The sequence below is a fragment of the Trichechus manatus genome, unplaced genomic scaffold (assembly GCF_000243295.1).
Source record: "Trichechus manatus latirostris isolate Lorelei unplaced genomic scaffold, TriManLat1.0 scaffold00001, whole genome shotgun sequence".
Taxonomy (NCBI): domain Eukaryota; kingdom Metazoa; phylum Chordata; class Mammalia; order Sirenia; family Trichechidae; genus Trichechus; species Trichechus manatus.
In genome coordinates, this window is record NW_004443937.1 from 35683458 (window position 1) to 35706896 (window position 23439).

At 37.8% G+C, this 23439-nt stretch overlaps 1 protein-coding gene across 5 annotated transcripts in view; it reads right to left on the minus strand.

Annotated features, from left to right (window-relative positions):
• LOC101359150 (protein TASOR) overlaps positions 1–23439 on the minus strand; it is a 92172-nt gene that overhangs the window by 4914 nt on the left and 63819 nt on the right. For 2 of the 5 annotated variants that reach the window (XM_004368629.3, XM_023727413.1), the window contains 9 exons: positions 17838–17910; positions 17682–17753; positions 15810–16511; positions 11029–11447; positions 9688–9832; positions 8398–8457; positions 4087–5015; positions 1271–1393; positions 292–451 (listed from right to left, as the gene is read on the minus strand). In XM_004368629.3, coding sequence (XP_004368686.1) covers positions 292–451; positions 1271–1393; positions 4087–5015; positions 8398–8457; positions 9688–9832; positions 11029–11447; positions 15810–16511; positions 17682–17753; positions 17838–17910 — 2683 coding nt within the window. The remainder of the gene's footprint in view (positions 1–291; positions 452–1270; positions 1394–4086; positions 5016–8397; positions 8458–9687; positions 9833–11028; positions 11448–15809; positions 16512–17681; positions 17754–17837; positions 17911–23439) is intronic. The other 3 variants (XM_004368630.2, XM_023727408.1, XM_023727403.1) reach the window with 3 other exon arrangements.

Below are 23439 nucleotides of genomic sequence, written 5' to 3' on the forward strand. Positions count from 1 at the left end.
CTACACATTAAAACAACACAGCAGTGACAAGTCAGGGGTGCCCCAAGTGCAGGAGATCCACAGAACCTTACCTTCTACCAGATTCAGAGGCAATGACTTGAAAAGACTACAAACAGGAAAAAGTTTAGGTAATGAAAGCTCAAAAGTAAAAAAGATGGGAATGCACTAGTTATCTGAGAGTGGCAGGAATAATGGACACTACACTGAAAATTATGATTTCTCATCATTAATGAGAAAAACCTAGAAAAAAGTAAGAGAAGTTACACGCTCATAAGAATGTAAAAATCTTACCAATTGTGATAACCTCTGGATTTAGAATTGATTCGTCAGACACGATAAACCCTCCAGATACAAATAACTCATTGTATGTATGATTTTTAACATCATCCAGACTATCAACACCAGCAAAACTAACACAGGAGAGCTTCTTTAAAGTTACCAAGCCAGGTACCTGTTTAAATAAAATACCAAATGAAAACATAAATAAGGATGGGTAAGGAAATGAACTGACAGACTCAACAGTAAAGTAACCTACAAGAAATGTCTAACAAAATTCACTATGGCTTACCCATATTAGTGAGTTGCCCGTGGAAAGCCAAGTACAAAAACAGTATTTCCAACATTATTTCCTAATACATAAACCAGCATTCATGTACTGGGCACGTACCATGAAGAGAACACTCTAAGGACAAGAAGCTTATTAATAGTCCTGGAAACAGAGAATCACCAAATGCTAGCCTGTCTGGCCTTGTGAGTAGTCAGCATTCAGATGAGGACAAGAGCCTGTGTACTGAACAGTCAGGAAAGGCTTCAAAGAGAGCAGTAGGATTTGAGCTGGGCTCACAAGACTGGATGGGGTTCCTCCAAATCCAAGAAAAAAAGGGAAATGGGCTGGCAAAGAAGAGGGGGCACAAATAGGCTTTGCCTGGGACATACCAATGAAGATGTGAACAATATAAAGATCATCAGCAGACCCAAGGCATTCAAGGATTCAGTATTCTCAGCCTGGACTACTGGAACGATAGGGAAGATCTATGATGTGTAGCAATTTAAAATTTGGCAGAGGTACAAAAGTGAACCTCACAAGCTGACTCACGGAAGAGTTTGTTAGGTCTCAAGCCCTAAACTTCCCAACCTCGAAGTTCTACCTCCTTTAAAGCTTATGATAATATTTTTAAAACAAACAGCTTTAGTCTCATAAACAGTAAGATTTAAAAATAAGGAAGTTCTTACAACCAAAGTAAGTAGTGAATTTGACTTAATAGTCTACCTTGTGAATGAAACCTGCAATGTCTTCATTTTGAATAATAATCAATAGTTTATCTAATTTTGATCTTCTTTCCAAAAACTGTTCTGGATGACATTCTGTATTGCCTAATTTGATAAGATATTCCTGTTAAAGAAAAACAACTAAATCAACATTAAAAAGCTTTTTTACAAACATCCATTTAACACCAGAAATGCAAGACAAACTGATGAACTTAACTACTATTAGAACCACGAGCTTATACTCTAGGCGACTTCAGAGATCATCAAACCCACTCTTCGTCATTTTACAGAAGAGGCACCTAAAGCACACAAGACCACAGGGTCAGGAAGTGGCTCTTTGTACTGCTACAATGCTACGCAGTCAAAGCCAAGTAAATGCCAGTGTGGGAGAACACAAAGAACAGTGATTCACCCAGCGCCATGACTTACACATGAGCAACCCAGAGCCTGTCACTGACCACTCCCTCGGCCCACGTCCCTTTCCTGTCTAGGCAGGCCTTTGGTTATCCGCTGCAACATTGCTGGTATATTCCTTCACAGTTACACAGCACTTTTACAACCACTGTAGCTCATTTAATTCAAAACAGCCCAAACGGCATTCATACAGAGCTTCAGTATGTACCAATGATAATCACATATAAATGAGCCATGTCTGTCAAGTTGACATGTTCAAGCAAAATAATAAAGACTCTTCCATCTAACACCTCCCTCCATTCTGGGGACATGGCACTACCTTTCAAAGGACACAAGGCAGTAGTCCACACAGAGTTGGCATCCTGAACCCTAACGCAAACTGCAGGATCCTGGAGGTGAGCCTCCTCGTTCCACTGACGCAGGAGCAGACCGACTTTCTCAGCTCTCCTCACAACCAGTCTACTGCTCTTTCAGGAGCAGCCCACAAGTGTCACAGCCAGTGACGATATTTTCGTGTGGCCCTAAGTAGCATCTTACCCATTGTCTGACTTGGCTCTAAGCTCTGAAGGTTCTGGGCAGATGTCAGAGTAGCTTTCAGTCAGTTAAAGAAAAGGTAAATTACTGTCTGACAGGCCTGCTGTGACGTTTGAACAGCTTTAAATGTGAAGTCATTCTTGATAAGTCTAGATAAGACAGTTTAGCTCCTACAATAACAAAATCAGTTTGACTCCAGAAATATTTAGGAAACATAAATTCTTATTCATAAAGTCTTTAATTTTCTGGAAATTTTCCAATGGGTATTGACTAAAAGAATGAAAGCTCCAGAGCTGTGATTTCCTATCAGATGTGTAAAACATGGAACAGTCTTTTCTTCTATATACAGTAAATAACAAACATATGATTTTATGCCAGAATGAATTAAAAGCATCATTCACAAGTAAATGCATGTCCCATCCCCTCTATCTAGCTGTTACATAGGTGTGTGGCCACTAGTTAAGAAAAGAGGGGTAGAGTTATGCCAAGCACACAGGGGACTGCCCAACCTATTGTCTCACTGAGCCCACCCACACCAACACGCACCTATACCCCCAAAGAGTACTGTGCTTGGGAACATGTAGGGAGTGGGGAAAAAAATCTGAGAAGCTCTACATCTAATCACACAGGGCAAAATGCAACCAAGGAGTTCCCAGGAAATCTGATTTCATCTTCCCAAGAAACCGTAAGGAATCAGCAGGAAGGCCCAACAGAGCGCTCTGCCTCCTCTTGCATTTTCACGCTCTTGACGTCCTCACTGGGTCCACACGAAGCACGCTGACGTCACAGAGGTCCTCAAATTGACACTGCAGCAACAGAGTTTCTAGGCCTCTCTGGGGTATAAGCCAGGTATTTATAGCTCCTCCTGCTTCCTCTAACAGAACAAGCAGAAACCACTCTCCTAGTCATGGTAGGTAAACTCCATAAATGGGAGGAGGCATTAATTTCAAAACCCTAGGCATTTCCTTACGGAATTAAAATCCTACAGTTTACTAAGTACTAACTGATACTATTAAACCACTGACAGAACAGCTGCAACATGTCACAAATTTTACACACCTATGCCTATACCTAGGACTCCCTGAGTGGCACAAATGGTGAAGTGCTGGACTATTAACTGAAAGGTTGGTGGTTCAAACCCAGAGATTCCTGGGAAGTAAGGCCTTGCAATCTGCCTTCCAAAGGCCAAAGCCTTGAAAACTCCATGGAGTGCATTTCTACTCTGCACACTTGGGGTCGCTATGAGTTGGAATTCGCTCGCAGCAACTAACATGTCTCTACATACATAAACACACGTATGTATGTGTGTGTATATATATTTTGAAATCAAATACCTGAAATGCTCGCCTACAACTTCAGTAGAAAGAAAAATACCTTACAGTGAGGAATCTTTCATGACTGGGGAGTTTATCAGGATCATCAAGTTTTGTGTGTTTTTTTTTTTTTTCAATCAACAAGGGCTGCAGGGAACCCTGAAGTGAGCAGGGAAACAGAAAACACCAGTCGGCCATCCCTGGACATTTCTGTTTTTCTATCTGACTGATAAAACCCCACATGAGCTGTTAACATGACAACTTATGTTACCTCTCTCTCTTTCTTCCTCAATGAAAAAAAGAAAAAAAAATTAAGAAGCATTAAAACCTTTGAATCAACAGTTTACAGGTACAGATGCAGTACGTGTACAAACGGTCTTTCAAATGGCACTAAAAACCAAGAATCTAAATTCCAAGACACTTAGATCACAGGTTCTGAACTTCATAGTCTTTCCTTCTACTGTGCACTATTAAATTATGGAAAATATACGGTCAACATTTAGAAACGAGAAAGTCAAGCTGATGCAGCATTACTACCACCCTCTCGTGTAGTTACCTTTATTTCTTTACAGAGCATATTTTCTTCTTCCTCATGAATATAAAATTTCACAGTATTTTTCTGGACATCTTTCATGATTTTAACCAAACTGTTAAATACTTCAGGTTCTAACTGGCTTATAAAATTGGAAAGAGCAGGCTGGGCAGACATGTTTACATCGCTGGGCGATTTGGTTTCCTTTTCTACTGGTTCCCGAGCAGCATCACCAGGTACAGTATGGTCAGACGTCACCATGAGTTCTGCGGCGTGGTGTGGCTGGCTCATCTCTACGTCAGTTAGACCCACAGCTGAAGAGGAATGGGGCTCATGAGAGTTGGTGTCTTTAAAAGCATCGCTACACAGTGACTCGGGGAGGCAGTTACCGCTGAAATCCCCCGAGGACACTGGCACGGCGTGCCTTCCCACAGCAGTCGATGCCATCTTGGCACCAGAATCATTAGGATTGACTGGCGGCAAATTCCCACCCTTGGCTGATGCTTTGATAATAATAGTATTTAGTTTCTCATGCAAGCCGTCAACAAACTCCTGCACACCAGCTTTGGAAGTCTTAGAGTATATGAATTCAGAAAGCCGTTTCATCTTCTCTTGTGTTGAAAAGATAGGTGTGGGAATTCTAGTGACGTATGACACGTTCTTTTGCTTCAGAATCTCTTCTATCTTCCTAGAGAAGAGATTGTACTCTCCTAACACTGTCCTCTCTGTGGTTTCGCTCAGTGCTGGCGGCTCTGCTGCTGGCACACACTGCTCCTCTGCCACCACCTGACCTGTCAACACGTCATCCTCAGTGGTGCCCTTTAGTGTGTCTGTGAATGGAGAGGACGGAAACTGGTAATCAGAACTTCTCTGTCTACTTATTACCCGGGGGTCGTGAGGGAAGGCCTCCTGCGGTGGCACACACACCAGCTGTTCTTCTGGTGATTTCATACCTATACAGGGAGAGTTCATTATTGTAAGGGCAATCCAAAAAGAGAAGAGCACTCCAAAAAGACAACATCTCAGAACACAAACTCTTAAATCAGAAAAAAGAGTCAACACAAGTATATATTTAGAGCTAATTAAGCATTTGAAGTTTTACTGAAACAAACAAACAAAGTAGAATAAAAACCTCAAATACTGGTGTGAACCCTATTTCCTATATGCCCTACTTGCAACTGGTCTTTGGATTTCAGCAGCTACAACAACTTTGAATGTTATTTTCTTTGCTTTCTTTTGAAGTACTCTAACAAGCACCGACTTGACATCAACACAAATTAAGTCCTTTGTTTATTTCTGCTTCCTTACCATTCTGTAACAGACATGTTTTCACCAGGACGGTGATTCGCAACAGCTTACTAAATCCCTATATTCTTTGCCACGAAGTGCCTACTACAGTTTATAACTCCTCCCCCTCCCTTAATATACGATGAGAATCTTAAGTGCTAAGCATTGGAAAGAACACCAAACAGAAATGCTGCGGGAGTAGGGCCAACTTAAGACTTGCATTGGGAATCTAGAAGAATTAATGGTATCTGCCTTCTGACTCGCTCTCACATACTGGGTTACACAGACGGCTTCCAGCCGTGTTAGGGACTTCATTTTATCAGGGAAAAAAAGGCAGGAAGAAAACATAAATATTTCATAGCTGCATTAACAGTAACACTGTGCACAGTGCTTTCATAAGTATTTTCATTTTGTTCTAGAAATAACTCCAAGAAAAATCAAGATGGATATCACCACTTGAGATACAAAGTTGCTCAGCTAGCTGCTGCTGCTGAGGCTACAACCTTTGACTCTTTTTTTAAAACATATCCTAAGTTCAAACACAATGTATTCTTGAAACTACATTTCAAAATAGGCCCCTTAAATCCCTTTCCAGGCAACAAGGGGAAAACAGTTAACAGCAATTTATAATAGTATATTTTAGGAAATGAAAAAATTCATGATCTCTGCCTAGAAAACTACTATCACACAAATTTTGAAGGGTGACTCTCAGCCAACATCCCCTAACAAACTACTCCTGCAGTGTATGAAATGGTGTCTCTGTATCATGAAGGCCAGGTACAAGTTTTCCAAACTGCAGTTCTTTACAGATACGGTTAACTCCTCATTCAAGTCTGCACCTATGTGTAGCACCATGCCCTTGCTACGCAAAATTTAGTCTTGATTTTCCCCAAACTCATACTTTTCTAAAATTTTAAATTTTAAAAAAGCCTCAACAGCAATCAGCTCGTGACCTTCTCTACTAATCCAGTGATGTCCATGAACAACCACTCATCCTCCTACAAAATCATGTCAGAAGAGTAAGAAGAGCACAGCAGGTCTGTAGGTGAAACTAAAAAGGGCAGATGTGCCAAGGTAAGAATTACAACTATATGAAACTGATGAAACAGAAAATTGGAAGTTCCATAGAATAACTCAGAATACTGAATAATTTTAATTTTGCAGCATTAAAATGTGGTTTAGTATGCACAGAAAAGGTCTGGAACGACACCTAAGAAATGCGTAACAGTGGTTCATCCAGGGAGGGAAACTAAGTGGCTGGGGGCAGAGATAGAAGACTTACTTTTTTAAGTATCTTTGTACTTCGTGAATTACATACCATGTCAAATGTCTCACAAATAAAAAATTTTTAAAAACTATATCTTGTAAAACAAATGAGTTGGGGAGTACCACCTGTAACTTAAAAACTTCTGGATTTTTTTTTTTAATGAAATATTTGTTCCCAAAATTTATAGCTATCCTTTGCATTACCAATGAGCTTATTCCTAAAGGGCTATGGATACACGGAATTTTTATAAGCTGAAATATAACTTATATCCACATGGGGGGCTTTTCCGTATTTAAAGAAAACCAAAAAACTCTACAACTAAATCCCTTTTAAAAAGACAAATACTCACCACCTAATTTGTTTTTCAAAATCAAATTTCCCTGTATGATTTAAGACCAACAACTTCATTATTTAAAAAAAATTCATCAATAAATAATTTAAAAGACACATACATGTCAGTTTCCGTAATAATGCACGTTCTTTACTGATCAATGACATTAAAGCATTGCAGAACCGTGACCTTTAAGTGAAAGGGGAATCGTGAGTTCTCTAAAGGCAGCAGCACTCGGACACCAAGACTCTCAGTCACAAACTATGAAGCTGGTTATCCCAAATAAGAGGACTGCAAATGCTGACAGATCCTTAGGAAGCATCAACAAGACCCCTGCTGTTCCCAATGAGAAAGAATGCCTGATAGACTCAAAACATCGACGAAACCCAGACATACGTTGAGTGAAGAGTGAAGAGCTGAACACAAAAGAGGACACGTGTAGGTTCTATTTATCTTCAATAAAAGGCAAAACTAATCTGTGGTGAAAGAAGTTAGAATAGTGGTTACTCTTTGGGGACGGTGAAAGTACTGACTGTAAGGAGGCAAAAGAAAACCTTCTGGAGTGCTGGCAATGATCTACATCTTGATCTGGATGGTGGTCACGTAAGTGTACACATACGTAAAAAGTCATCAAGCCACACGCTAAGGATTTGTGCATTTTCCTATGTTACATGCCTGATTTTCCTGCTGTTTCCTATCATTTCCCAGGAGGAGACAAAGATTTTCTTGAAGAAAACTTGTAATTAAAAGATTTTTGCTTTTAAATTTCTGAAAGAGAAGGAATCACTGTAAAGATCTACTAATCTCAAAACAAACAAAAACATAAACTCAGATTTCAAGAGTAGGAAACAACAAAACGGAAACAAAGAAAATGACCCACCAACAAACTAAGCAAGAGAATAATCTGTGACCACCTGAGAGGAGGTCTGACTGAGCTCCAACGGAGACTGTCTCCTAAGCACCTACTGCAACCAGTTAATCAATAATATTCAGAAATGTTTCTGGAATCCAAAGGCATCTCAGTCTCTTAACTATCTGCAGAAATTAGCTTTACAATTAGAAGAACTAGGTTAAAAAAATTAAAGATTAGGAAAATAATGTACCTAAAAGATAAGATGGCCTTCTTGTATTTTTACATTTAAAAGAGACTTGAAGACTGTTTCTCATAGAATATTCTGCAAAAATGGATTAAGAAAATATTCTTGTCTTCACAAGTCATCGTAACAAATAGAATTTACTTTAGGTGAAGAAAATTTAATCTATATGAACACACCCTTAACAAAGAATATCTGACAGAATGTGACTGATGATTTAAAGACAAAAATGGTAATCCAAATTTTCTGTAATTAACAGAACTTAAATCAATGCTCTGTTGATGGAGGACCAGAAATGCAAGCACCAATTCTGAGGAATGGCACACTGGGAGGAAAAGCAAAGGGAGCCTTCTCACCTGGTGTGCGTTTCTCACCATGTTTCCCCTGCTGGTCTTCTGGGCTTCTTGCATTCCCTCCTGAGGGAAAGCATCCCATTAGCATTTGTAGACTCTCTTTAGATATTTGTGATACCAATTAAGCACCTTTCAGACAACCCCAAATGCTAACAAATGCAAGTATTCCCTCTTTTGTCTAAAATAATTCTGAATGGACATTCAAAAATGGAAAGCTGTTTCCTTTCCATTCAGGTGATGATATAATATCAAAACCTACGTGTTGCGCCTTCAAATGTGGCTCTCAGTGCCAAGCATGAAGATGTCTAAATGAGGAACGGTTAGGATAACTCCTATAGGGACTACTTCCCTATTCGTTTCTCCCATTCAAGAGGAAGTCTCTAGATCATAAATGCGTACCAGTTCTCTCTCTATTGTCACTTACAGGCCTCTTGCCCTCTCAGGTAAGACACTAAATAGAAAATGGTCTAACGCCTACGGAAGCTGTAGAAATTGTTTTCAGAGTCCTTGGGTCTTGGTATGTTCTCAGTCATACCAGTCTCTTTTTAGCAAAAAGTTACTTGTTTCTTCTTTTAAAAGTCTAAATAAAGGTCTAGGAATGGACAAGATGTGCTCTAGAAATATTTCCAAAAATGCTTAGCCAACAAGGATGAATAAGAACTTGAAATGTTAAGAGTATGTGCATACGTGTGTGTATGTATGTGTTTGCACAGATTTTTCAACATCTGCTAAACTATTCTTGCCCCATGGTTCAGTAAGCTTTCTTAGAATAATTTGTATTTGATCATTTCAGGCCATTCTCTAAGATGATCAAGTAATCCAATATTAGGAAAGTAAATTTCATTCAAATAGATGAACCTTAACATGATGACTTACTAGATGACAGCTTGTTAGAATGAAGTTTACTCTAATAAGTTGAGAAGACATCATTTAAGCAGCTGCCCAAAGACCATCACTTCATCTATGTAGCTACCTCACCTTATCAGAAACTCACAATTTCTGCCAACAATTTTCATTTAGAAGCTTGCGTGCTAAGCTCCACAGGGAGGGTGTGTCTAAAATCCCTCTGTTTTTAACAGGCCCTTTTGCAGATACTTGCTGATGTAGAACAAGAAGAGCAACACTCAGTGATGAACATCATTACGCTGCTCAAAATAAGACACTAGAGATATCAGAGCCAAGTAAGAAAAAGAACTAGTCACCCAAGAGGGGAACCTAGAAAAGAAAACCCTTCAGGAAATTGATCACTAAGTAAAAGGAAGCAAATGTAAATCTCAGTATACTTGTTTTTACCTGTAATTGGAATCAGTTTCCAATGTATTTCAGTCTCTTCAACATCGTTTGATTTAGACTGTTGTCTACGGAATCCATGTTCAATGGGAACAGTGGGACACAAACTGCAATCTTCAAAATTATTCACGCTAATTAAATTTGGATCCTAAAAATTAAACGTACACATTCAATAGCTTTTCAACTAATTTTAATGTCAAGTATAAATGACTGTTTTTTTTCACAGCAAACTCACAAGTTTCAAACAACATTACAAATGACTCAAGTCAGCTTGATAAAGCTGTAAAACTCTACTCTCGAAATTAAAATATGGATGTTTTTCCCTCAAAACATAATTAGATGTTGATTTAAAGCAGGGGTTCGTAAACCCTTTCCGTAAAGGACCAGTAGTAAAGAGTTTAGATGTGAAGGTCAGATACTCACCTCTGCCACCGCAGGGCTAAAGCAACCAAAGACAACAGCTAAATGAGTAAGTGTGGCTGTGTTCTAATAAAATTTTAGTTACAAAAACAGGCAGGGGGTTGGATTCAGCCCATGCCCTTGTCAAACCAATTTAGAGCATTAAATACATCAGGAATTAGCAACAATAGTAAGTTTCTCAGTGTCCACCGTACGGGCCTCCCCCAGTGAGCCTCCTGCCATCATCCTCCCCTTAAAAACACATGTCCCAAAACTACATGCAGAAAGGTCAGGACATGTACATGACATTTATTCAAAGGCAGGAAAGAGAAAATGAAGGAAAAAAATAAATTAGAATTGAACCCTTAGGAATAGTGTGCCATCTTGGTACTGCTGTCCAGTGATAAAACCACTTCTTGGGGGAGAAAAGGCTACTTCTCAGCTGAGACCAATACCCTGAGCACGTATCATAAACACACTGGATGCCCTGACAAGTGAGTCTGAAAGGCCCTTCAAAGATAATCCTAAAGGTCACTCATTTTCCACTCCTATTGAGGTGACATACACAAAGTACTAATTTTCTAACACTGTTGCGCTGACCTCAGCTGTCTTGCCTCATCTCTGGGTTGTTCGTGCCAGCAGACAGCAAGTGATTTAAGGATTTTATTAAGAAACAATAAGTCATTTCTGACAAATAGAACATCTATACCTAACTTCTATCACAAATAGGTGAATCCTATCAGCAGGAAGGAAAACAACTATTTCCGCATTTATCACTTTGTAACAAGGAACAAGTTAGAAGGAACACCCTGTACAGAAACTTCTACTCAAAAGTATTTTACTTCTTTTTGAAAAGGAAAAACAATCAACAGAGCACACCCACATCTTCTTTCACACACACACTTAACAAAAGCAAACAAAGGTAACCAACAGACATATGCTTACTTCTTTCAGATGCAGTTTAAGATCAGTGCCTCCTTCACTGGTAGAAGCACCAACAGGATACTTTAAAGATGATGTATCAACTTCTAGCAATGGGCTCTGAGTACCCTTAAAGTGTACATTTTCAATTTTTGCACAAGTAGGCTGCTCATACTCTTTCTTATCCTGGGTGGAATTCAACTCATATTCATGCTTTTGCCTCAGCTCTTCATAGGCATCATCGGTGCTCAATCCTAAAGCTTTGTTGACTGTGTCTGTCAGGGATGCATCAGAATGGCGTGCATTTGCTAGTGTTTCTGACAGCCAGTTAAACAGACTGTGGATGTCAGCAACACCAGAGTTAGAGGGATCCTGCTGCTGCCGTCTCAAGTCAGCATCGTGCCCAAGAGCACTAATGAGTGAGCCAACAGGCTGTGGAGACTCTGAGGAAAATAAGGAAAGAAAAGCCACCTCTTAAAGTTGGAAAGGCCAACATAAAAACAAAAAGAATCAAATATACCTTAAAAATTATAAGGCAGATATGAGGGGAAGTCAAAAAGTATTACTACTAGAGTTCCAGTTCATACATGCACAGGTTTATTCCAAACAAAACATGTTTAAATATGTCTCTGCGATCAGTGGATGGCCGCAGACAAGTTCTCTCAGCAACCCACGGGTCTTAGTGTCATTAGGGTGCCTTAAAAAAAAAAAGGGTACTTTTTGTGTCATGGAAAAAAATGATTTTGAAGTCAGGGCTAATATCAAATTTTTAACAAAACTCAAGTAGACAGCTTCCCAAATCATTGAAGCTTTGCAACAAGTTTATGGGACTGTTGCCCCACATAAAACAACAGTTTTTAGACGGATCAACCGTTTTACGGAAAGTCAGGAAGGCCTCAAAGACGAGCCAAGAGAGGGAAGACTGCTCAGAAGGTTATGGTGACTGGTTTTTTGGGGTTCCAAAGAGATAATCTTGATAGATTTTCCTGAAGGACACAGGATAATAACATGAGCTTATTATGAGGAAATTTTCAGAAAACTGAAAATTGCACTGGTGAGAAAAAGGCCAGGAAAGTTGCGCCGAGGACTTTTTTTCCATCACGACAATGCACCTGCTCGTTCTTCAAGGGTAGCAAGAGCTGTCCTACGAGAATTTTGTTAGGAAACCTTACCCCATCCACCCTACAGCCCTGATCTTGCCCCTTCAGACTTCTTTTTGTTCCCAAAACTCAGAGAACACTTAAAAGACACGTGATGTAAGTCCCTCAAGAATGCCAAAACTGCCATTTTGATGTGATGTAAATTGAAGAGTGCGGAATTCTTCAGGGCAGTGTGAGAGAGATGCAAATACCGCCTTCAGAAGTGCAAACCTAGGTGGAGGATATGTCGAGAAAACAATAGCTTCACATTTTGATATTTTTGTTTAATAAAGATTTCTATGATTTTGTAGTAATACTTTCTGACTTACCATCAAATGGGCAGGAATGCAACCAAGCCTCTGGCTTAGATTTTACAAACACACCAATCCTTTACAAATTGGTTGTAAAACATTGCACATGGGTCAAACAAAATTCCTATTAAATTAGAGTTAATTTCCATCATAATTTTAAAATACTATTAATGGAAAAATGAGCTCAAGCATCAAGTGTATAATATGGATAATATACACTAATAACCATACCGTAGTTACCTCAAACTCTTAACATCAAAATTCCGAAGTCAACCTGATAATTTGGCAACAGATGACACGTTTGCACTTGCTATTCTGCTGTTATAAGAATGTGCAAATTACACTTAAACTCACTCAAAATAACCATGACTTAATTTGACTTCTATCTCCTCCATACCTGTCACATTTTGTCCTTAAGGCAGTTGGTCAACATTCTTAAAATCTAAGCCTTACCTTGAATGACTACATTCCTTAAATTCATTACTAAGCTAGGATACTAGGGATGCAGAATCATCCTGAAGAAATCTATGCCAAACTTGCACCAAGAACAAAAAGCACTATGACGGAACATGATAATATATGGCTCCAAGTAGATATAAATTTGGGTAATCTGTACAACCAATATACATACTGCATGTAAAAACTTGGAAAAGGCATAGACATCAGAAAGCAATTTCCTTTAATACTGGAAAGGTTGGGGGGCGAAGGCTGGGTAGATGCCAGGATTTCCAATTTAGGAAAGATATAATGCACCACAGCAAAAAAGAGAAACAACACAGAACATGCTATACGATTCTAATTATATGAAAAACTCACCTAGAGACAGAAAACAGATCAGTGGTGGGGTGAGGTCAGAATAACTATAAAGGAGCATGAGGCAACTTTTGGGCATAATGGAACTATCCTACGTCTTGGACTGGAGTCACAAGTACCAAAAATCATCAAACTGTGCGCTTAAAATGGGTGCATTTTATTGTATATAAATTGTTGTTGTTGTTAGTTGCTGTCAATTCCAACTCATGGCGACCCCATGGGTTCAGAGTAAAACATCTTGATAGGGTTTTCAAGGCTGTGACCTTTCAGAAGCAGATCGCCAGGACTGACTTCCGAGGTACCTCTGGTGGGTTCAAACCGCCAACCTTCTGGCTAGCAGCTGAGCGTTTAACTGTTTGTGCCACTCAGGGACCTCAAAAAAGTTGATGTTTAAGTTAAAAAAGGAGGAAAAGTTAGGAAGAGATCACTTCTTATAAAATGAGTAGGTCTACCACCAAAGCAAGATCACAATATTTTTAAAGTTAGAATCAAACCTTTAAACTTCCACTTTCAGACATAAAGTGACCAGAAAACAGCACCCCTGGAGAACACTCAGAAATGCAGGTCTGGCATCACTAGTTCTAGTGTAGTAACCTATCCACCTCTCCTGGTCCGCCTCATTTCTCCCTTGGTCTGTTATAACTAGCATGGCTTTTCCACCATGTTAGTTATTGACGAAGCCTGATTTTTCACCTATACAAAATTAGACAACTGCCAGCTAAAACAGTACCAAAAATTAAGTATCTTATTTACTGAGTGCCTACAATGTGTCCAGTGCTAGGAAATACAGTACACAGTTTAGGAACAATGCTTTGGAGACCGTCATAACTGAGTTCAAATGTGGATGCTGCCATTAACTATATAACTTCAGAGTTACTTAATGTCTCTCAAACTGTTTTCTCATCTGTAAAATAAGAACAATAATGCCTACCACTCGAAGCTATTATAAGAACTAAATGTGTCCAATGAATAGGTAAAGCACTTAGCACACAGTAAGTACTTAATAAAACACTCAAGACACAGGTTATAGTCCAAGACATGAACAGATTCAGCACAGATCAGAAATGCAGTATAAGCTAAAGGAAATGGAGACTGTCAAGGAAAAGAATAGCCAGTAAGTTGAGGAGGGATCTGACTTGCAAGATGTAGGCCTTGAGAGAAGAAGAAGAAGCTGCAAGAAAAAAAAAGTAGAGGTCTGACCATGACATATTCTGGGGAGAGAGAGACGAGCCTTACTGACCAAGGAGCATGGGAAAGAAGAGCAGGAAACATGGCCACCCAAGCTGAACACGGCCAGTTTATAACAAAGCCTTGAAAGATAAGTACAGATGATGAAACTGGTAGCAAATTAGTAAAAAGGCAATATTGAGAAGAACATAATACCAAAATGAGTGACAAAAAGAAAGTAATTAAGTCAGGAGGGCCACCCAGGGAGGTAAGAACCTGGACAAGGATAACAACATTGCAAAGAAAAAGACACAACAGTTTAAATGAAGAAAAAAAATCAGAACATTACTGAGAAGACCAGCATTGTCAAACAGAACTTTCTCCAATGACAGAAACGTTGCTACTGCTACACAGGAAGGGAACTTTTTATTTCATTTAATTGAAATAACCACATGTGGCTAGTGGCTACCACACTGGATACTGAAGGAATTGAAGTAAAGGAGAATAAATAAGTGAAAAGTAACGAGGATACAAACTGTTAGGAAAACAAAAGTACAGTAAGGACATTGATGTAACCTAGTCAGATAGACATTGATTTTGCTTAGTAAGAAATGGAGGAATATACAGATCTGCCATAACGAACAAGAACAGCAGCAGAAAATGCGGACTAGCAGTGCGAAGATCTAAATCGAAGATTTAAACGTTCAGATGACAAACATGTTTTAGATCAGTAGCAATACTGAAACAAACACACTTAAAACTAGAGTTTCCCAATTTTTACTTTTTCAAACTGTCAACTAAGACAAAACAAAGCATATTTTAAAAAAAGGAAAAAGCCTAAGATATTCCTGGGGTCAAAAAGAATGTGTATGCAGCTACAAAATTTTCTTTTAAAGCCAACAAGTTCCTTTCAGTAGGCAACATCCTAAAAGGACCCAATATTCTATGTTGTACATTTCCAAGTATAAAAATAAAGGAGTATAAGAGGGTAGGAACTCCGATCAGTAGGATAATAGCTGAGTATACTTTATATTTTCCTTTTAGCCTAAGCCAAACAATTCAGAAACTGATGTACTAGGGCAGGGGACAGCAAATGTTTTCTGTAAAGGTTCAAACAGTAAATATTTTAAGCTCTGTAGGCCATACAGTCTCCTTCCCAATTCTGCCACTGTAACATGGAAGCAGCTATGTACATAGAAATGAATGGGCATGGCTAATGTCTCAATAAAACTTTATTTACAAAAGCAGGTGACAGCTGGATTTGGCACTCAGGCTGTAGTCTGCAAATCCCTGTACTAGGAGAAAGAACTGAAATACTTTACTATTTTTTTTATTGTTATTATTATACTAAATAAGAAGTACTCTGATATTTTACCTTCATACAGATGGCAATTTTCAGATAAACCACTGGTTTTGGCAAGCTTTCTCATATTTTCAGGCAGATCCTCAAGCTTCCTCTTCAAAACAGTTTTGCTTCTCATATCTTCTGTGTCTGAGTCCCCACTCACATTTTTTTTCCTACACTGAATTAAATTAATCAATTCTTTGACTCTGTCCTTATCATAATCCAAAGAATGAGATGACTTCTGCTTTCCAGATGTGATAATTTCACTCCTTGAGTTATTTCGTTTTCTAAATTTCATTTTTGTCCCATTCATTTCTTCTTCTTGGCCTTCATAATCTGAAAGTGGACTGAATTGTTGAAGTTTCTTATTTTCTTCAAAAAGCTCTTTTAATTTACAAATAGGTAACTGATACATTTCAGGCCGAAAAATATAGGTATGCAAGCAATCATCAATATGGGACTTATTTTTTGGAGCTGAGTATAAGAATTTTTTATCATCTAATCGTGAATCATATGGAAACATGATAAACTCTCGTTTACCTGAACCAAAGCCTCGCTTAAAAAATTCACTTACATACTTTTCAACAACAGAATGAAACTTTATAGTATTTATATTTTTGAATTCCTTCCGACACTGAATCAAAGAAAATTGTAAAAACTGAGTTATTTTTAATACATCTGGTATACTCTCATGCCTTTCCTGTGGTGCTGCAGTGGCTGAACCTTTTTGTGCTGGGGGAAAAAAAAGAAGCAAACCATGTTAGCAATCAAGGAACTAATCAAATAGAGACCTACATATTATGAAAGAAGTATAAACATATAACAACATTCATACATTAATGGTGAACCAAACTAATGCATACTCTAATATACATATCTAATATAGTAAATACATAAACAGCTAATGCTAAGTCCAGGAACTTAAAACAGGCCAGCACGAAACTACAACAAGTGAAAGAGCAGATCCTATTTTACAAGGGAAGTATCTACTCATTGAAGACCTTTATCATTCCCTATTACCCCTAGGCAACTCAAACCTAAGGAGAAATAAAGAGGCAGGGCAAGATACGAGGCTCCTGGCAAGACAGTCCTGCAAATGACGGCAATGTTACAATGTTACTCCTCGTTACAGTGCAGCAACTGTAACTTCACGTGAACGTTCTTCCCGATAAGCAGATATGGAGGCATTGAGTAACCACAACTGAAAACCTCATCCTTTGTCTATCAGTGAAATCCATTAGTGGGAACCTTACTTTAATACGGTATTAAAGGCAGTTCTTAAAACAGGAGAACAGAAAATGTTCTTTAAAATCAATGCCAAAAATTCTTATTAATTTTCAATGTCCTAATACTTAACCAAGGAGCCCTGGTGGCGCGATGGTTAAGCACCAGCTACTAATCAAAAGGTCAGTGGTTTGAATCTACCAGCCGCTCCACAGAGAAAGACGTGGAAGTCGGCTTCCATAAAGTTTTACAGCCTTGGAAACCCTTTAGGGCAGTTCTATTCTGTCCTAAAGGGTTACTATGAGTCAGAATCAAACCTACGGCAACGGGTTTAACACTTAACCTGGCACATGATGCTTTACAGTTACTAAAATTTGAATGTAAAAATGAACGAAGCTAAAAAATAATCAGATAAAACCCTGAAAAACTGGTTCAGGTAAGTTATTGTATTGTAATAATTACAATCAAAGTTTGTTAGTGAGAGCGTTGATGAAACCCAAACACATTTCTCAGTTAAAAAAAAAAAGGCAAGTCATACGATCTGTGTTTTCTATTGCTAATACCTCTTAATACCCCGAGTATTTCCCAAACCATGATGTAATAAGGATAAAATGCTGGACATTTTCAGTCAATGTTCGTATCTATAAGTAACTGGATTTAGACAGTTAAAGAACTTACAAGGAACTATGCCTCTAGGTTCTTGAAAGAGAAACAAAGCATGTAGGACTCGAGACTTGGCAGTCTGATATTCTAAAAAACAGAAGTCAAATTTGTTAGCAATGTGTGTTAACTAAAAAGTTAAAAAAAGAATTGTACAACAGAGAGATCACCTACCATATGGAGAAATCATCTGACAAGGAGAAAGAAGAAAAAGGAATCCTCGGTCTCCCAAAGGTTTAACAAGAACCTGCATTTTTGGGAGAGGGAAGAAGTTGTACCCGATTTATTATTACTCACCATAAGGCAGACATACAGCACCTTCTATTAATTACAAAGAAAACAAAGTTCTCAACCATCTTTTCAGGAAAAATATTGCTACTGAATCAGTTAAAAATCCTTCGCACCAACTCTCTGCTGATTAGCAGGATTCCATCCAGTCAAATATAAATTCCTTATTTTTCATAACCTAATGAGAAAGAATATTACTGAAAGAAGTCTCCTTACTAACTGTGAAACTAATGTGTTAATTTTTCCCTGAAGCTAAAATACAACGACCAAACTAAGGACTTCAAATATTTTCCTCATCAGTTCAACAGACATGTTATTAATTACCAAGGCAGCATGCTAGATGTTGGAGATATAAAACAAGTATGACATAATTGCTGCCTTTGAAGAGTGCAGGCTACTCTTGAATGGTTGCCAGACTCTATTTCCACACTTACTTGGTGAACAACTTTTACATGTATGGCAATCTGCCCTGCCAGACATAACTTCAAAGACAAGTAAACAGGTCCTTGATCACAAGAAGTTTATTATTAGGTAAGGGGAATAACACAAGGAATACCAATAATCACGTGTGACAGAAAAGTTCCCTAAGACACTTACAAAAACAACAAGAAGGGGGAAAAAATACTCACATTTTGTTTATGGTTGTGAAAGATGGTCAAGAAAGGTTTACTGAGAGTGTAATAGAGGTGGATTTTGAAGAATGGGTAGATTGCCAACAGCCTGAGATTGTGGGAAGGACATTTCAGTAGAGGAAAAATTATGGGCAAAGGCGGAGTTATACATGATGGACCATTTGAAGGCTATCAAAGTACTTATGACCGGCAAAACGGTCGATAGACTAGTCTAGAAAAAAAGAGTATGGCCAGATTATGAAAATATGAGAATGCCAGGTTAGCCAGGAGAGCCCTGATTAGGGCACTGTCAGTATACCACTTTTGAGCTGGTGTTTCCTAAAACGAAACATCTTGACAGCACTGTGTAGGAGGGGAAAGAAAAAATGTAATGTGATGAACTCAGTTCAGAGGCTACTACTACAGTTCACGAGATATTTTTTGGATTAAAGGAAGGGTAAGTAAACAAGGAATAGAACATGGCAGTTAAACATAAAGAATACTTGGCTTCTGAAAGAAAACCTGTGCTACTTAAAATTCCTATTCAATGATTGCAGTAAATAAAGTTTGCATAACAACTAATAATAACTTAAAGGACCAAAGTAACTGTGCTACTACTTTACATTTAGTAAAAACATTACTTGTAACACAAAAGTAAGGTAGACAATGTACCTGCCCAACTTCTTGTTTCAGACAAACACTTTCCAAGTTGTTTTATACAACATATCCCTTTTAACACTTGCCCAGTTCCTGGTTGTCAGAATAAAGTTGGGAAGCACAAATTCTCAGGTTTTGTGGTTGCTGAGGGAAATCAATTAGATGCCTTTAACCTCTCATCCAGTCTACATAGCAGGTTTTTTAAATTCCGCTGCTTAGTGGCCTAAAGACCCTTAGACTTTAAGGAGCCCTACATTCCCGGAGACCCATGGAGCACAGGGAGCATATGCCCAGAAGTAACACTCAGGGAGACAGAGGCAGCTGCACCTGTGGCTTCAGCCCAAAGAAACATAATCAACCTTACTAGGAAGGAAAAACCCAGGAACTCTGTGCTCCTGCCACCCCTATCTATTATTCCTTACTGTTTCCTTTTCCTTCAGCAAACAATATTAACTTAATCTGTGGGGTTTTATTTTACCCTACCATTTTGACTTTCCAGATATAATTACAGGTAATATGATACAAAAAATGTATAAAAAAGTATCTAATGAGCACACAATCACAAAACACCAAGCTTAGAAGGAAATAAACTACCCTAAATGATATCCACCAGAAAAAACAGAGACACACCCAGGACTTCCAACTGGAATTATCAAATATGAGATTTAAAAAAAAAAAAAAAAAAAAAAGGCTCATTAAAGTTCAAAGAATTAGAAGAAGAAACTGGCAGAATAGAAAACACATTCATACATAACTTGTACACGAATGTTCATAGCATTATTCATTAATACTTAAAAAGTGCTAAAATTTGATAAACGGATAAACAAAATGGGATATATTCATACGATGGAATATTCAACCATAAAAAGAAATGAAGTTCTGATCCATGCAATGACATGGATGAACCTTGAAAACATTACGCTGAGTGAAATAAGCCAGACACAGAAGGGTACATATTGTATGATCCCACTTATACAAAATATTTAGACTGGCTAAATGCAGAGACAGAAAACAGATTAATGGCTACCATGGGCTGTGGACAAGAGGATGGGGAGTTAATGTTTAATGGGCAGAGTTTCTGTTTGGAGTGATGAAAAAGATGAAAGTGAAAGAAGCCAGTCACAAAAGGCCACATATTTTATGACTGCACTTACACGAAAGGTGCAGAATAGGCAACTCTATATAAAACAGAAAGTAGATTCGCAGTTTTTCAGGGATTAGGGGAAGGGAGGAATGGAGAGTGACTGTTCAATGCATATGAATGGTCTTTTTGGGGAACTTCAAATGTTCTGGAATTAGGCAGTAGTGATGGTCACATAACATTCTGAAAATACGACAGAACACAGAAATGTATACTTTGAAACTGTTAAAATGATGCATTTTGTTATATAAATTTTATTTCAATTAGAAGGAACACCAAAATATAACCTTTACCTCGTAGAACAGCTTCTGGTATATAATAGGAACTCAATAAATATTTATGAAAGAATAAACAATAATCTGTTTTTTAAAAAATGACCAGGCAGATCTCAAAAAGAACCAAATGTAGCTATTAGAAATGAAAAATATTCTGTGCAATTAGAGTCTCAAAAATGGAGTAAAAGAAAATTAGACACAGCTAAAGATGGAATTTGTAAACTAGAAGACAGATAACGATGAAATTACCCACAGTGCAGCACAGAGAAAAACAGAGACAGAAAACACAAAAAAGAAATTAACACAGAAAACAGAACAAAAAGGTTTGACATACGCCTCTTCAGAGTCCTAGAGAGATAGAATACAAAGAAAGAAAGAGAGGTATAATCAAAGAGATAATGGCTAACAATTTTCGAGAACTGAACATTTAAATCCGCAAATACTAAACAAGATAAAAAAGAAGTCTATACCTATATGGAGCCCTGGTAGTGCAGTGCTTAAAAGCTCTGGCTGCTAACCAAAAGGTCAGCAGTTCGAATCCACCAGCTGCTCCTTGGAAACCTTATGGGGGTGTTCTACTGTGTCCCATAGGGTCATTGAGTTGGAACCAACTCGATGGCACCTAACAACAACACATCTATATATATTTAATGTAACTGCAAAACATCACATAGAAAAGATCAAAAAAGCAGCCAGAAAAAAAAAAAAAATCACATACAAAGAACAATAATTAGACTGAGAACTGGCCTCTTAACAAAAATAGAAGTCATGAGACATCGTAGTAGAGTCAAAATGCTAGGAGTAAATTGTTATCAACCCAGAATTGTCAACTCCATCCAACATTAAAGAATACACATTTTTCTCAAACACACAAAGGACATGTACAAAAACCGACCAAACAGCAGGTCTTAAATCAAGTCAAACAAATTTCAAATACTTACCACCTGTTCTGAATACAATCTAATTAAATTTGAAATAAAAAACAAAAAGACAAAAGGATCTTGACACATCTGGGAATTAAAACACATATCACTAGATTATAAGTCAAAGTAGAAATCATAATTGAAATTTAAAAATATTTAGAAATGAATGATAATGAAAATACTACATATTAAAATATATAGAATGCAACTAAAGCAGTACTTGAACCTGAAAATTAGTAGACCATTTTTCCAACTTAAGGAGTCAGAAATAAAAAACAAAATAAACTCAAAGAAAGAAGTTAATAAGAAAAGCAGAAAATTAATAAAATAGGAAAACAAAGAAACATTACAGAGGCTGAAAGCCAAAATTTAGTTCTTAAAACTAATAAAATCGATAAATCTCTGGTGAAAGTGACCAATGAAAAAAGAAGGCACAATGAAAATATTATCATGGAAAATGGCTCACATGCAGAAAGGGCATTCAACAAAGTCCAACATCCGTACCTGATAAAAACTCTCAATAAAATAGGTAAAGAAGGGAAATTTCTCAACATAGTAAAGGGCATTTATGCAAAACCAACGGCCAACATCATTCTTAATGGACAGAGGCTGAAAACATTCCCCTTGAGAACAGGAACAAGGCAAGGATGGTCTTTATCTCCACTCCTATTTAACATTGTGCTGGAGGTCCTAGCTAGAGCAATAAAGCAAGAAGAAGAAATAAAGGACATCCAAATTGGTAATGAAGAAGTTAAACTGTCCCTGTTTGCGGATGATATGATACTATACATAGAAAACCCTAAAGACTCCAGGAGAAAACTACTAGAACTAATAGAAAGATTCAGCAGAGTAGCAGGATACAAGATAAACATACAAAAATCAGCTGGATTCCTATACACCAGTAAGGAGAATGACGAAAAGGATATCAGGAAAACAATACCATTTATAATAGCCCCTAAAAAAGTAAAATACTTCGGAATAAATCTAACCAGGGATGTAAAAGACCTATACAAAGAAAATTACAAAATACTACTGCCAGACACCAAAAGAGATCTACCTACGTAAATGGAAAAAAATCCCACTCATGGATAGGTAGACTCAACATTGTGAAAATGACAATTCTACACAAAGCAATTTACAAATACAGTGCAATCCCAATCCAAATACCAACAACATTCTTTAAAGAGATGGAAAAACTATTCACTAACTTTATATGGAAAGGGAAGAAGCCACAGATAAGTAAAGTACTACTGAAGAAGAATAAAGTAGGAGCACTTGCACTACCTGACCTCAGAACATACTATACAACTACAGTAGTCAAAACAGCCTGGTACAATGACAGATACATCGACCAATGGAACAGGATTGAGAACCTAGATGTAAATCCATCCACCTATGGTCACCTGATCTTCAACAAGGGCCCATCAAATGGGGAAAAGACAGTCTTTTTAACAAATGGTGCTGGCAAAACTGGATGTCCATTGGCAAAAAAAAGAAACAGGATCCATACCTCACACCGTACACAAAAGCTAATTTAAAATGGATCAAAGACCTAAATACAAAGCCAAAAACTATAAAGTTCAAAGTTCATAGAAGAAAAAATAGGATCAACGCTAGAGGCCCTAATACACGGCACTAAGAGGATACAAACCATAACCAAGAACACACAAACTCCAGAAAATAAGCTAGATAGATAACTGGGATCTTCTAAAAATTAAACACTTATGCTCATCAAAAGACTTCACCAAAAGAGTAAAAGGAGAACCTACAGATTGGGAAAAAATTTTTGGACACTACAAGTCAGACAAAGGTCTAATCTCTAAAATCTACAAGAAAAGCCAACACCTCTACAACAAAAAGACAAACAATCCTATTAAAAAA